Below are 17,500 nucleotides of genomic sequence, written 5' to 3' on the forward strand. Positions count from 1 at the left end.
AATGCTGACTGACGAGCTCCTTAACCAACAGGTGTAGACCTCACAGTGAAATGCTGACTGACGAGCTCCTTAACCAACAGGTGTAGACCTTACAGTGAAATGCTGACTGACGAGCTCCTTAACCAACAGGTGTAGACCTTACAGTGAAATGCTGATTGACGAGCTCCTTAACCAACAGGTGTAGACCTTACAGTGAAATGCTGACTGACGAGCTCCTTAACCAACAGGTGTAGACCTTACAGTGAAATGCTGACTGACCAGCCCTTAACCAACAGGTGTAGACCTCACAGTGAAATGCTGACTGACGAGCCCTTAACCAACAGGTGTAGACCTCACAGTGAAATGCTGACTGACGAGCTCCTTAACCAACAGGTGTAGACCTCAAATCAAATCAAATCAAATTTATTTATATAGCCCTTCGTACATCAGCTGATATCTCAAAGTGCTGTACAGAAACCCAGCCTAAAACCCCAAACAGCAAGCAATGCAGGTGGAGAAGCACAGTGAAATGCTGACCAGTCCTTAACCAACAGGTGTAGACCTCACAGTGAAATGCTGACTGACGAGCTCCTTAACCAACAGGTGTAGACCTCACAGTGAAATGCTGACCAGTCCTTAACCAACAGGTGTAGACCTTACAGTGAAATGCTGACTGACGAGCTCCTTAACCAACAGGTGTAGACCTCACAGTGAAATGCTGACCGACCAGTCCTTAACCAACAGGTGTAGACCTCACAGTGAAATGCTGACTGACCAGTCCTTAACCAACAGGTGTAGACCTCACAGTGAAATGCTGACCGACCAGTCCTTAACCAACAGGTGTAGACCTCAGTGAAATGCTGACCGACCAGTCCTTAACCAACAGGTGTAGACCTCACAGTGAAATGCTGACTGACGAGCTCCTTAACCAACAGGTGTAGACCTTACAGTGAAATGCTGACTGACGAGCTCCTTAACCAACAGGTGTAGACCTTACAGTGAAATGCTGACTGACGAGCTCCTTAACCAACAGGTGTAGACCTTACAGTGAAATGCTGACTGACGAGCTCCTTAACCAACAGGTGTAGACCTTACAGTGAAATGCTGACCAGCCCTTAACCAACAGGTGTAGACCTCACAGTGAAATGCTGACTGACCAGTCCTTAACCAACAGGTGTAGACCTCACAGTGAAATGCTGACTGACGAGCTCCTTAACCAACAGGTGTAGACCTCAGTGAAATGCTGACCGACCAGTCCTTAACCAACAGGTGTAGACCTCACAGTGAAATGCTGACTGACGAGCTCCTTAACCAACAGGTGTAGACCTTACAGTGAAATGCTGACTGACGAGCTCCTTACAACAACATACAACAATATGAATAAGTCAAAAATTAAATTCAAACACAACGAAAACAGTAGAATTCTAAATGCCATCTGGAGTTAAAAACAGTTTTTAAAAATGTAAATAATTTACTACATTTCGGCGCAGCGGGCCAAGTGCTTCTATACAACCTTCACAACGTTATCAGGAGAAACCAGACACCAGACAACCAGATGACGTGCTTGTTGATCACACGGAGCCACTACAGACACCGGACAATGAAAACACTTGACAAATCCCCTAAAAAACAATAGGTTATGAAATTAACCAAAACTGTAGCAGGTTGTGAACTCTGCAAAACCAACGTTTCCACTCTGAGAATGAGAACGGTGAAATGACTGTAATTAATACCTGCATTTATGAACAGCCACACTACTTTACTACACTACAACACTGCTTTACTGTAATTAATACCAGCATTTATTCCTGTCTGAGGAGAGCTCTCTACGTGACGAAAGAGAATAGCAGCTCCCCTGTCGACACAGAACTAGTTAATACTAGAGACCACCTGGAGACAGAACCAGTTAGTACTAGAGACCACCTGGAGACAGAACCAGTCAGTACTAGAGACCACCTGGAGACAGAACCAGTCAGTACTAGAGACAACCTGGAGACAGAACCAGTCAGTACTAGAGAACCACCTGGAGACAGACCCAGTCAGTACTAGAGACCACCTGGAGACAGAACCAGTCAGTACTAGAGAACCACCTGGAGACAGAACCAGTCAGTACTAGAGACCACCTGTAGACAGAACCAGTCAGTACTAGAGACCACCTGGAGACAGACCCAGTCAGTACTAGAGAACCAGTCAGTACTAGAGACCACCTGGAGACAGACCCAGTCAGTACTAGAGACCACCTGGAGACAGAACCAGTCAGTACTAGAGAACCACCTGGAGACAGACCCAGTCAGTACTAGAGACCACCTGGAGACAGAACCAGTCAGTACTAGAGAACCACCTGGAGACAGAACCAGTCAGTACTAGAGAACCACCTGGAGACAGAACCAGTCAGTACTAGAGACCACCTGGAGACAGAACCAGTCAGTACTAGAGACCACCTGGAGACAGACCCAGTCAGTACTAGAGAACCAGTCAGTACTAGAGACCACCTGGAGACAGACCCAGTCAGTACTAGAGACCACCTGGAGACAGAACCAGTCAGTACTAGAGAACCACCTGGAGACAGAACCAGTCAGTACTAGAGACCACCTGGAGACAGAACCAGTCAGTACTAGAGAACCAGTCAGTACTAGAGACCACCTGGAGACAGAACCAGTCAGTACTAGAGACCCAGTCAGTACTAGAGACCACCTGGAGACAGAACCAGTCAGTACTAGAGACCACCTGGAGACAGAACCAGTCAGTACTAGAGACCACCTGGAGACAGAACCAGTCAGTACTAGAGAACCAGTCAGTACTAGAGACCACCTGGAGACAGAACCAGTCAGTACTAGAGACCACCTGGAGACAGAACCAGTCAGTACTAGAGACCACCTGGAGACAGAACCAGTCAGTACTAGAGTACCAGTCAATACTAGAGACCACCTGGAGACAGAACCAGTCAGTACTAGAGACCCAGTCAGTACTAGAGACCACCTGGAGACAGAACCAGTCAGTACTAGAGACCACCTGGAGACAGAACCAGTCAGTGCTAGAGACCACCTGGAGACAGAACCAGTCAGTACTAGAGAACCAGTCAGTACTAGAGACCACCTGGAGACAGAACCAGTCAGTACTAGAGAACCACCTGGAGACAGACCCAGTCAGTACTAGAGACCACCTGGAGACAGAACCAGTCAGTACTAGAGAACCACCTGGAGACAGAACCAGTCAGTACTAGAGACCACCTGGAGACAGAACCAGTCAGTACTAGAGACCACCTGTAGACAGAACCAGTCAGTACTAGAGAACCAGTCAGTACTAGAGACCACCTGGAGACAGAACCAGTCAGTACTAGAGACCCAGTCAGTACTAGAGACCACCTGGAGACAGAACCAGTCAGTACTAGAGACCACCTGGAGACAGAACCAGTCAGTACTAGAGACCACCTGGAGACAGAACCAGTCAGTACTAGAGAACCAGTCAGTACTAGAGACCACCTGGAGACAGAACCAGTCAGTACTAGAGAACCACCTGGAGACAGACCCAGTCAGTACTAGAGACCACCTGGAGACAGAACCAGTCAGTACTAGAGGCCACCTGGAGACAGAACCAGTCAGTACTAGAGAACCAGTCAGTACTAGAGACCACCTGGAGACAGAACCAGTCAGTACTAGAGACCACCTGGAGACAGAACCAGTCAGTACTAGAGACCACCTAGAGACAGAACCAGTCAGTACTAGAGAACCAGTCAGTACTAGAGACCACCTGGAGACAGACCCAGTCAGTACTAGAAACCACCTGGAGACAGAACCAGTCAGTACTAGAGAACCACCTGGAGACAGAACCAGTCAGTACTAGAGAACCACCTGGAGACAGAACCAGTCAGTACTAGTGACCACCTGGAGACAGAACCAGTCAGTACTAGAGACCACCTGGAGACAGAACCAGTCAGTACTAGAGACCACCTGGAGACAGACCCAGTCAGTACTAGAGAACCAGTCAGTACTAGAGACCACCTGGAGACAGACCCAGTCAGTACTAGAGACCACCTGGAGACAGAACCAGTCAGTACTAGAGAACCACCTGGAGACAGACCCAGTCAGTACTAGAGACCACCTGGAGACAGAACCAGTCAGTACTAGAGAACCACCTGGAGACAGAACCAGTCAGTACTAGAGACCACCTGGAGACAGAACCAGTCAGTACTAGAGACCACCTGGAGACAGAACCAGTCAGTACTAGAGACCACCTGGAGACAGACCCAGTCAGTACTAGAGAACCAGTCAGTACTAGAGACCACCTGGAGACAGACCCAGTCAGTACTAGAGACCACCTGGAGACAGAACCAGTCAGTACTAGAGAACCACCTGGAGACAGAACCAGTCAGTACTAGAGACCACCTGGAGACAGAACCAGTCAGTACTAGAGAACCAGTCAGTACTAGAGACCACCTGGAGACAGAACCAGTCAGTACTAGAGACCCAGTCAGTACTAGAGACCACCTGGAGACAGAACCAGTCAGTACTAGAGACCACCTGGAGACAGAACCAGTCAGTACTAGAGACCACCTGGAGACAGAACCAGTCAGTACTAGAGACCACCTGGAGACAGAACCAGTCAGTACTAGAGAACCAGTCAGTACTAGAGACCACCTGGAGACAGAACCAGTCAGTACTAGAGACCACCTGGAGACAGAACCAGTCAGTACTAGAGACCACCTGGAGACAGAACCAGTCAGTACTAGAGTACCAGTCAATACTTGAGACCACCTGGAGACAGAACCAGTCAGTACTAGAGACCCAGTCAGTACTAGAGACCACCTGGAGACAGAACCAGTCAGTACTAGAGACCACCTGGAGACAGAACCAGTCAGTACTAGAGACCACCTGGAGACAGAACCAGTCAGTACTAGAGAACCAGTCAGTACTAGAGACCACCTGGAGACAGAACCAGTCAGTACTAGAGAACCACCTGGAGACAGACCCAGTCAGTACTAGAGACCACCTGGAGACAGAACCAGTCAGTACTAGAGAACCAGTCAGTACTAGAGACCACCTGGAGACAGAACCAGTCAGTACTAGAGACCCAGTCAGTACTAGAGACCACCTGGAGACAGAACCAGTCAGTACTAGAGACCACCTGGAGACAGAACCAGTCAGTACTAGAGACCACCTGGAGACAGAACCAGTCAATACTAGAGACCAGAGTAGTTCAGCTGAACAGAGAGAGAGAGAGAGAGAGAGAGAGAGACAGAGAGAGAGACAGAGAGAGAGAGAGAGAGACAGAGAGAGACAGAGAGAGAGAGACAGAGAGAGAGAGAGAGAGACAGAGAGAGACAGAGAGAGAGAGAGAGAGAGAGAGAGAGAGAGAGAGAGACAGAGAGCATATTTATGCTTATTTATGCTTATTTATTTGATCTTGTGTCCTTTACCAGTTGTACATTGTTAAAACACTGTATATACTACACTACACTAATATGACATTTGTAATGTCTTTATTGTTAAGAAACTTCTGGATGTGTAATATTTACTGTTCATTTTTATTGTTTATTTCACTTTGTATATTATCTACCTCACTTGCTTTGGCAATGTTAACACATGTTTCCCATGCCAATAAAGCCCCTTGAATTGAATTGAATTGCCATGACCATAGAAGATCTCCCTCCTCACCTCATCAGCCATGACCATAGAGGATCTCCCTCCTCACCTCATCAGCCATGACCATAGAGGATCTCCCTCCTCACCTCATCAGCCATGACCATAGAAGATCTCCCTCCCTCCCTCCTCACCTCATCAACCATGACCATAGAGGATCTCCCTCCACACCTCATCAGCCATGACCATAGAAGATCTCCCTCCTCACCTCATCAGCCATGACCATAGAGGATCTCCCTCCTCACCTCATCAGCCATGACCATAGAGGATCTCCCTCCTCACCTCATCAGCCATGACCATAGAGGATCTCCCTCATCACCTCATCAGCCATGACCATTGAGGATCACCCTCCTCACCTCATCAGCCATGACCATAGAGGATCTCCCTCCTCACCTCATCAGCCATGACCATAGAGGATCTCCCTCCTCACCTCATCAGCCATGACCATAGAGGGTCTCCCTCCTCACCTCATCAGCCATGACCATCGAGGATCTCCCACCTCACCTCATCAGCCATGACCATAGAGGATCTCCCTCCTCACCTCATCAGCCATGACCATAGAGGATCTCCCTCCTCACCTCATCAGCCATGACCATAGAGGATCTCCCTCCTCACCCCATCAGCCATGACCATAGAGGATCTCCCTCCTCACCTCATCAGCCATGACCATAGAGGATCTCCCTCCTCACCTCATCAGCCATGACCATAGAGGGTCTCCCTCCTCACCTCATCAGCCATGACCATAGAGGATCTCCCTCCCTCCCTCCCTCCTCACCTCATCAGCCATGACCATAGAGGATCTCCCTCCTCACCTCATCAGCCATGACCATAGAAGATCTCCCTCCCTCCCTCCTCACCTCATCAACCATGACCATAGAGGATCTCCCTCCACACCTCATCAGCCATGACCATAGAGGATCTCCCTCCTCACCTCATCAGCCATGACCATAGAGGATCTCCCTCCCTCCCTCCCTCCTCACCTCATCAACCATGACCATAGAGGATCTCCCTCCTCACCTCATCAGCCATGACCATAGAGGATCTCCCTCCTCACCTCATCAGCCATGACCATAGAGGATCTCCCTCCCTCCCTCCTCACCTCATCAGCCATGACCATAGAGGATCTCCCTCCTCACCTCATCAGCCATGACCATAGAAGATCTCCCTCCCTCCCTCCTCACCTCATCAACCATGACCATAGAGGATCTCCCTCATCACCTCATCAGCCATGACCATAGAGGATCTCCCTCCTCACCTCATCAGCCATGAACATAGAGGATCTCCCTCCTCACCTCATCAGCCATGACCATAGAGGATCTCCCTCATCACCTCATCAGACATAACCATTGAGGATCTCCCTCCTCACCTCATCAGCCATGACCATAGAGGATCTCCCTCCTCCCTCCCTCCTCACCTCATCAGCCATGACCATAGAGGATCTCCCTCCTCACCTCATCAGCCATGACCATAGAGGATCTCCCTCCTCACCTCATCAGCCATGACCATAGAGGATCTCCCTCTTCACCTCATCAGCCATGAACACAGAGGATCTCCCTCCTCACCCATGACCATAGAGGATCTCCCTCCTCACCTCATCAGCCATGACCATAGAGGATCTCCCTCCTCACCTCATCAGCCATGACCATAGAGGATCTCCCTCCTCACCTCATCAGCCATGAACACAGAGGATCTCCCTCCTCACCCATGACCATAAAGGATCTCCCTCCTCACCTCATCAGCCATGACCATAGAGGATCTCCCTCCTCACCTCATCAGCCATGACCATAGAGGATCTCCCTCCTCACCTCATCAGCCATGACCATAGAGGATCTCCCTCCCTCCCTCCTCACCTTATCAGCCATGATCATGGAGGATCCCCCGTGGATGCCCAGGATGGGGATCAGTGTCTGGGAGGAAATAAAATCCAATATCTGAGCGATGGCCTCCTGGTCCGTCCCGTCTCCGAACACCACCCCGTGGATCTTGGTCCCAGACATCAGGTCGCACACGTGGGTGATAATACTCTTGGGGTCAGTCTCGTTGACCAATACGGTGACCACGTTGACGTCCATGGGGTCGTCTTTGCTCCAGAGAGCCCGAATGTCCCGGTCGGAGATGTAGCGCGTGCGGCCCAGGATCACAGCGATGTTGAGGATGGGGACCTTCTGACCTTCGACCTCCATGACCAGGGTCACCAGGGTAACCAGGGAACACAGGAGAGCTGGGAAGGCCAGGGTCAGCCCCCTGCCCACTGACATGTTGAGACACTTCATCTCCTGGGGGAGAGAGAGAGGGGGAGAGAGAGAGAGAGAGAGAGAGAGAGAGAGAGAGAGAGAGAGAGATTAATATAACATGGAGATACTGAAGAAGGTATTGAGTAAGGTAGGGACAGAAATATGTGTATTGAGAGAAAAAAAATAGAAAAAATGTAGAAACCATATAACTGATTCTAATTCTAGAACTGATTCTAATTCTAGAACTGATTCTAATTCTAGAATACATTCTCATTCTAAATCAGATTGTGATTCTAGAACTGATTGTATACAACTATAGTGAAGAGAAATAGAAACACAACATGCAATAGTTTCATTGATTTTACTGAGTTACAGTTCATATGTGGAAATCAGTCAATTGAAATCAATTCATTAGGCCCTAATCTATGGATTTCACATGACTGGGAATACAGATATGCCTCTGTTTGTCACAGATACCGTCAAATAAAATGGGTCTCACAATGGGTCTCAGGATCTCGTCACGGTATCTCTGAGCATTCAAATTGCCATCAATAAAATGCAATTGTGATGGTTGTCCATAGTTTATGCCTGCCCACACCATAACCCCACCGGCACCATGGGACGTTCTGTTCACAACGTTGACATCAGCAAACCGCTCCACATGACGCCATCAACGTGGTCTGCGGTTGTGAGGCCGGTTGGACGTACTGCCAAATTCTCTAAAATGATGTTGGGAAAGCGGCTTATGGTAGAGAAATGAACATTCAATTATCTGACAACAGCTCTGGTGGACATTCCTGCAGTCAGCATGCCAATTGCATGCTCCCTCAAAACATGAGACATCTGTGGCGTTGTGTTGTGTGACAAAACTCCACATTTTAGAGTGGCCTTTTATTGTCCCCAGCACAAAGTGTACCTGTGTAATGATCAGACCTATTCCCTATATAGTGTACTACTTTATACTACAGCCCTATTCCCTATATAGTGCACTACTTTATACTACAGCCCTATTCCCTATATAGTACACTACTTTATACTACAGCCCTACAGCCCTATATAGTGCACTACTTTATACTACAGCCCTATATAGTGCAGTACTTGATACTACAGCCCTATTCCCTATATAGTACACTACTTTATACTACAGCCCTATTCCCTATATAGTGTACTACTTTATACAAGATGGCGTAGCAGTAGGTCGTCCTGTCCTGTCGTGTCCCTGTATATATCGTTTATTTTTCGTTTTTTACATATTTTCTCCACATATCTCTTTGTAAACATTTTGCTAAACCCTAAGCTTCCAAATACTCTCCTGCAACCCGACTCACCCAATGTAGCTATTTTTCCTAAAGTATTTATATTTACTTCGGGACCCCTCAACTGAAGCTAGCCAGCTAACCAGCGGGTATGCTAGCGGTCTCCAGCTAACCGGTCATCAGCTAACCTGTAGTTCGGAAAGCTCTCGCCTGTTCGTACAACGCGACTTTAACCAGAGCACAACGGACCTATTTATTTTTCATCCCCGGATTCCCACCGCAAACGGAACATCTTTCAGCTGGATTTTTCAGCAACTAGCTATCTAGCTAAACCGCAACCTCGGATTACTCCTGGCTAGCGTTTCCACCCACTTAGCTTGAAGCTAGCCCGGCCGTAGCACCTGTGCTACCACCGTAGCATACTCCTGAGCTACAATACCCGGGCCCACGACCGGTCTACCGATGTCATCGCATGAAGAGGAATAAACAGACTCACCCCATCGCGACGTCCCCCAAAGGCTAACACTCTAGCCCTCGCTATCTCCCTGCTTGCTAATTCGGCCTGCTAACTGCTAGCTTGTCCAGCTCCGGCCCGCTAACTGCTACCTTGTCTAGCCCGGGCCTACAAACTGTTAGCTTGTTAGCACAGGCCTGCTAACCGCCTGAATCGCCGCGTCTCAAACGCTCACCGGACGCATATTTACTTTCTACCTCTTTTGACTTTTAATTTGTTTATACCTTCCGGAAACCTGCCTCACCCAATGTGATACGGAATCGCTATTATTTTTTATTTATTTTTAGAACACACTCAAGAACCTCCAGAAGCTAACCAGCTAACTAGCTACAAGCTATTTAGTCATTGTTATTATTTTTTTTACCTGGATAACACTCGCCAGGCCAGCTTCCCTGCCCCATCCACCGCTGCCCCCTGGAAACTGATCTCTTGGCTACATAGCTGATGCACGCTGGACTGTCCATTAATCACGGTACTCCATTCTGCTTGTTTGTTCTATCTGTTGGCCCCGTTGCCTAGTCTACGCCATTTTACCTGCTGTTGTTGTGCTAGCTGATTAGCTGTTGTCTCACCTACTGTTTTAGCTAGCTTTCCCAATTCAACACCTGTGATTACTGTATGCCTCGCTGTATGTCTCTCTCAAATGTCAATATGCCTTGTATACTGTTGTTCAGGTTAGTTATCATTGTTTTAGTTCACAATGGAGCCCCTAGTTCCACTCTTCACGCCCCTGATAACTCCTTTGTCCCACCTCCCACACATGCGGTGACCTCACCCATTACTACCAGCATGTCCAGAGATACAACCTCCCTCATCATCACCAAGTGCCTGGGCTTACCTCCGCTGTACCCGCACCCCACCATACCCCTGTCTGCGCATTATGCCCTGAATATATTCTACCATGCCCAGAAACCTGCTCCTCTTATTCTCTGTCCCCAACGCTCTAGGCGACCAGTTTTGATAGCCTTTAGCCTCACCCTCATACTACTCCTTCTCTGTTCCGCGGGTGATGTGGAGGTAAACCCAGGCCCTGCATGTCCCCAGGCACCCTCATTTGTTGACTTCTGTGATCGAAAAAGCCTTGGTTTCATGCATGTCAACAATAGAAGCCTCCTCCCTAAGTTTGTTTTACTCACTGCTTTAGCACACTCTGCTAACCCTGATGTCCTTGCTGTGTCTGAATCCTGGCTCAGGAAGGCCACCAAAAATTCAGAGATTTCCATACCCAACTATAACATCTTCCGTCAAGATAGAACTGCCAAAGGGGGCGGAGTTGCAGTTTACTGCAGAGATAGCCTGCAAAGTAATGTCATACTTTCCAGGTCCATACCCAAACAGTTCGAACTACTAATTTTGAAAATGACTCTCTCCAGAAATAAGTCTCTCACGGTTGCCGCCTGCTACCGACCCCCCTCAGCTCCCAGCTGTGCCCTGGACACCATTTGTGAATTGATCGCCCCCCATCTAGCTTCAGAGTTTGTTCTGTTAGGTGACCTAAACTGGGATATGCTTAACACCTCGCCAGTCCTACAATCTAAGCTAGATGCCCTCAATCTCACACAAATCATCAAGGAACCCACCAGGTACAACCCTAACTCTGTAAACAAGGGCACCCTCATAGACGTCATCCTGACCAACTGGCCCTCCAAATACACCTCCGCTGTCTTCAACCAGGATCTCAGCGATCACTGCCTCATTGCCTGTATCCGCTACGGAGCCGCAGTCAAACGACCACCCCTCATCACTGTCAAACGCTCCCTAAAACACTTCTGTGAGCAGGCCTTTCTAATCGACCTGGCCCGGGTATCCTGGAAGGACATTGACCTCATCCCGTCAGTTGAGGATGCCTGGTCATTCTTTAAAAGTAACTTCCTCACCATTTTAGATAAGCATGCTCCGTTCAAAAAATGCAGAACTAAGAACAGATACAGCCCTTGGTTCACCCCAGACCTGACTGCCCTCGACCAGCACAAAAACATCCTGTGGCGGACTGCAATAGCATCGAATAGTCCCCGTGATATGCAACTGTTCAGGGAAGTCCGGAACCAATACACGCAGTCAGTCAGGAAAGCTAAGGCCAGCTTCTTCAGGCAGAAGTTTGCATCCTGTAGCTCCAACTCCAAAAAGTTCTGGGACACCGTGAAGTCCATGGAGAACAAGAGCACCTCCTCCCAGCTGCCCACTGCACTGAGGCTAGGTAACACGGTCACCACTGATAAATCCATGATTATCGAAAACTTCAATAAGCATTTCTCAACGGCTGGCCATGCCTTCCGCCTGGCTACTTCAACCTCGGCCAACAGCTCCGCCCCCCCCGCAGCTCCTCGCCCAAGCCTCTCCAGGTTCTCCTTTAACCAAATCGAGATAGCAGATGTTCTGAAAGAGCTGCAAAACCTGGACCCGTACAAATCAGCTGGGCTTGACAATCTGGACCCTCTATTTCTGAAACTATCTGCCACCATTGTCGCAACCCCTATTACCAGCCTGTTCAACCTCTCTTTCATATCGTCTGAGATCCCCAAGGATTGGAAAGCTGCCGCAGTCATCCCCCTCTTCAAAGGGGGAGACACCCTGGACCCAAACTGTTACAGACCTATATCCATCCTGCCCTGCCTATCTAAGGTCTTCGAAAGCCAAGTCAACAAACAGGTCACTGACCATCTCGAATCCCACCGCACCTTCTCCGCTGTGCAATCTGGTTTCCGAGCCGGTCATGGGTGCACCTCAGCCACATTCAAGGTACTCAACGATATCATAACCGCCATCGATAAAAGACAGTACTGTGCAGCCGTCTTCATCGACCTTGCCAAGGCTTTCGACTCTGTCAATCACCATATTCTTATCGGCAGACTCAGGAGCCTCGGTTTTTCGGATGACTGCCTTGCCTGTCACCAATTACTTTGCAGACAGAGTTCAGTGCGTCAAATCGGAGGGCATGCTGTCTGGTCCTCTGGCAGTCTCTATGGGGGTGCCACAGGGTTCAATTCTCGGGCCGACTCTTTTCTCTGTGTATATCAATGATGTTGCTCTTGCTGCGGGCGATTCCCTGATCCACCTCTACGCAGACGACACCATTCTATATACCTTCGGCCCGTCTTTGGACACTGTGCTATCTAACCTCCAAACAAGCTTCAATGCCATACAACACTCCTTCCGTGGCCTCCAACTGCTCTTAAACGCTAGTAAAACCAAATGCATGCTTTTCAACCGGTCGCTGCCTGCACCCGCATGCCCGACTAGCATCACCACCCTGGATGGTTCCGACCTAGAATATGTGGAAGTCTATAAGTACCTAGGTGTCTGGCTAGACTGCAAACTCTCCTTCCAGACTCATATCAAACATCTCCAATCGAAAATCAAATCAAGAGTCGGCTTTCTATTCCGCAACAAAGCCTCCTTCACTCACGCCGCCAAGCTTACCCTAGTAAAACTGACTATCCTACCGATCCTCGACTTCGGCGATGTCATCTACAAAATGGCTTCCAACACTCTACTCAGCAAACTGGATGCAGTCTATCACAGTGCCATCCGTTTCGTCACTAAAGCACCTTATACCACCCACCACTGCGACTTGTATGCTCTAGTCGGCTGGCCCTCGCTACATATTCGTCGCCAGACCCACTGGCTCCAGGTCATCTACAAGTCCATGCTAGGTAAAGCTCCGCCTTATCTCAGCTCACTGGTCACGATGGCAACACCCATCCGTAGCACGCGCTCCAGCAGGTGTATCTCACTGATCATCCCTAAAGCCAACACCTCATTTGGCCGCCTTTCGTTCCAGTACTCTGCTGCCTGTGACTGGATCGAATTGCAAAAATCGCTGAAGTTGGAGACTTTTATCTCCCTCACCAACTTCAAACATCAGCTATCTGAGCAGCTAACCGATCGCTGCAGCTGTACATAGTCTATTGGTAAATAGCCCACCCTTTCTCACCTACCTCATCCCCATACTGTTTTTATTTATTTACTTTTCTGCTCTTTTGCACACCAATATCTCTACCTGTACATGACCATCTGATCATTCATCACTCCAGTGTTAATCTGCAAAATTGTAATTATTTGCCTACCTCCTCATGCCTTTTGCACACATTGTATATAGACTCCCCCTTTGTTTTCTACTGTGTTATTGACTTGTTAATTGTTTACTCCATGTGTAACTCTTTGTTGTCTGCTCACACTGCTATGCTTTATCTTGGCCAGATCGCAGTTGTAAATGAGAACTTGTTCTCAACTAGCCTACCTGGTTAAATAAAGGTGTTCTCAACTAGCCTACCTGGTTAAATAAAGGTGTTCTCAACTAGCCTACCTGGTTAAATAAAGGTGTTCTCAACTAGCCTACCTGGTTAAATAAAGGTGTTCTCAACTAGCCTACCTGGTTAAATAAAGGTGTTCTCAACTAGCCTACCTGGTTAAATAAAGGTGTTCTCAACTAGCCTACCTGGTTAAATAAAGGTGTTCTCAACTAGCCTACCTGGTTAAATAAAGGTGTTCTCAACTAGCCTACCTGGTTAAATAAAGGTGTTCTCAACTAGCCTACCTGGTTAAATAAAGGTGTTCTCAACTAGCCTACCTGGTTAAATAAAGGTGTTCTCAACTAGCCTACCTGGTTAAATAAAGGTGTTCTCAACTAGCCTACCTGGTTAAATAAAGGTGTTCTCAACTAGCCTACCTGGTTAAATAAAGGTGTTCTCAACTAGCCTACCTGGTTAAATAAAGGTGTTCTCAACTAGCCTACCTGGTTAAATAAAGGTGTTGTCAACTAGCCTACCTGGTTAAATAAAGGTGTTCTCAACTAGCCTACCTGGTTAAATAAAGGTGTTCTCAACTAGCCTACCTGGTTAAATAAAGGTGTTCTCAACTAGCCTACCTGGTTAAATAAAGGTGTTCTCAACTAGCCTACCTGGTTAAATAAAGGTGTTCTCAACTAGCCTACCTGGTTAAATAAAGGTGTTCTCAACTAGCCTACCTGGTTAAATAAAGGTGTTCTCAACTAGCCTACCTGGTTAAATAAAGGTGTTCTCAACTAGCCTACCTGGTTAAATAAAGGTGTTCTCAACTAGCCTACCTGGTTAAATAAAGGTGTTCTCAACTAGCCTACCTGGTTAAATAAAGGTGTTCTCAACTAGCCTACCTGGTTAAATAAAGGTGTTCTCAACTAGCCTACCTGGTTAAATAAAGGTGTTCTCAACTAGCCTACCTGGTTAAATAAAAATAAAAAAATGTTTAAAAAAATACTACATCCCTATTCCCTATATAGTGCACTACTTTATACTACAGCCCTATTCCCTATATAGTGCACTACTTTATACTACAGCCCTATTTCCTATATAGTGCACTACTTTATACTACAGCCCTATTCCCTATATAGTGCACTACTTTATACTACAGCCCTATTCCCTATATAGTGCACTACTTTATACTACAGCCCTATATAGTGCACTACTTTATACTACAGCCCTATTCCCTATATAGTGCACTACTTTATACTACAGCCCTATTCCCTATATAGTACACTACTTTATACTACAGCACTATTCCCTATATAGTGCACTACTTTATACTACAGCACTATTCCCTATATAGTACACTACAGCCCTATTCCCTATATAGTGCACTACTTTATACTACAGCACTATTCCCTATATAGTACACTACAGCCCTATTCCCTATATAGTGCACTACTTTATACTACAGCACTATTCCCTATATAGTACACTACAGCCCTATTCCCTATATAGTGCACTACTTTATACTACAGCCCTATATAGTACACTACTTTATACTACAGCCCTATATAGTGCACTACTTTATACTACAGCCCTATATAGTGCACTACTTTATACTACAGCCCTATATAGTACACTACAGCCCTATTCCCTATATAGTACACTACTTTATACTACAGCCCTATTCCCTATATAGTACACTACTTTATACTACAGCCCTATTCCCTATATAGTGCACTACTTTATACTACAGCCCTATTCCCTATATAGTACACTACTTTACACTACAGCCCTATATAGTACACTACTTTATACTACAGCCCTATTCCCTATCTAGTGCACTACTTTACACTACAGCCCTATTCCCTATATAGTGCACTACTTTACACTACAGCCCTATTCCCTATATAGTGCACTACTTTACACTACAGCCCTATTCCCTATATAGTACACTACTTTACACTACAGCCCTATATAGTACACTACTTTATACTACAGCCCTATTCCCTATATAGTGCACTACTTTATACTACAGCCCTATTCCCTATATAGTACACTACTTTACACTACAGCCCTATTCCCTATATAGTACACTACTTTATACTACAGCCCTATTCCCTATATAGTGCACTACTTTATACTACAGCCCTATATAGTACACTACTTTATACTACAGCCCTATTCCCTATATAGTGCACTACTTTATACTACAGCCCTATTCCCTATATAGTGCACTACTTTATACTACAGCCCTATTCCCTATATAGTGCACTACTTTATACTACAGCCCTATTCCCTATATAGTACACTACTTTATACTACAGCCCTATTCCCTATCTAGTACACTACTTTATACTACAGCCCTATTCCCTATCTAGTGCACTACTTTATACTACAGCCCTATTCCCTATCTAGTGCACTACTTTATACTACAGCCCTATTCCCTATATAGTACACTACTTTATACTACAGCCCTATTCCCTATATAGTACACTACAGCCCTATTCCCTATATAGTACACTACTTTATACTACAGCCCTATATACTACACTACTTTATACTACAGCCCTATATAGTACACTACTTTATACTACAGCCCTATTCCCTATATAGTACACTACTTTAGACTACAGCCCTATATAGTACACTACTTTATACTACAGCCCTATTCCCTATATAGTACACTACTTTATACTACAGCCCTATATACTACACTACTTTATACTACAGCCCTATATAGTACACTACTTTATACTACAGCCCTATTCCCTATATAGTACACTACTTTAGACTACAGCCCTATATAGTACACTACTTTATACTACAGCCCTATTCCCTATATAGTACGCTACTTTATACTACAGCCCTATATAGTACACTACTTTATACTACAGCCCTATATAGTACACTACTTTATACTACAGCCCTATTCCCTATATACTACACTACTTTATACTACAGCCCTATATAGTACACTACTTTATACTACAGCCCTATTCACTATATAGTGCACTACTTTATACTACAGCCCTATTCCCTATGTACTACACTACTTTATACTACAGCCCTATATAGTACACTACTTTATACTACAGCCCTATACAGTACACTACTTTATACTACAGCCCTATATAGTACACTACTTTATACTACAGCCCTATATAGTACACTACTTTATACTACAGCCCTATATAGTACACTACTTTATACTACAGCCCTATTCCCTATATACTACACTACTTTATACTACAGCCCTATATAGTACACTACTTTATACTACAGCCCTATTCCCTATATAGTGCACTACTTTATACTACAGCCCTATTCCCTATATAGTACACTACTTTATACTACAGCCCTATATAGTACACTACTTTATACTACAGCCCTATATATTGCACTACTTTATACTACAGCCCTATTCCCTATATAGTACACTACTTTATACTACAGCCCTATTCCCTATATACTACACTACTTTATACTACAGCCCTATATAGTGCACTACTTTATACTACAGCCCTATGTAGTACACTACTTTATACTACAGCCCTATTCCCTATATAGTACACTACTTTATACTACAGCCCTATTCCCTATGTAGTACACTACTTTATACTACAGCCCTATTCCCTATATAGTACACTACTTT

The 17,500-nt window shown here is 46.2% G+C and overlaps 1 protein-coding gene across 1 annotated transcript in view; it reads right to left on the reverse strand.

The window, feature by feature from the left end:
• Positions 1–6,758: 6,758 nt before the first annotated feature.
• LOC116371451 (glutamate receptor ionotropic, NMDA 2A-like) overlaps positions 6,759–17,500 on the reverse strand; it is a 39,584-nt gene continuing 28,842 nt past the window's right edge. The window contains exon 2 of the mRNA XM_031820322.1: positions 6,759–7,894. Within this exon, the coding sequence (XP_031676182.1) occupies positions 7,391–7,891 (501 nt within the window). The 5' untranslated portion in view covers positions 7,892–7,894 and the 3' untranslated portion in view covers positions 6,759–7,390. The remainder of the gene's footprint in view (positions 7,895–17,500) is intronic.

The sequence above is a fragment of the Oncorhynchus kisutch genome, unplaced genomic scaffold (assembly GCF_002021735.2).
Source record: "Oncorhynchus kisutch isolate 150728-3 unplaced genomic scaffold, Okis_V2 scaffold3238, whole genome shotgun sequence".
Lineage (NCBI taxonomy): Eukaryota > Metazoa > Chordata > Actinopteri > Salmoniformes > Salmonidae > Oncorhynchus > Oncorhynchus kisutch.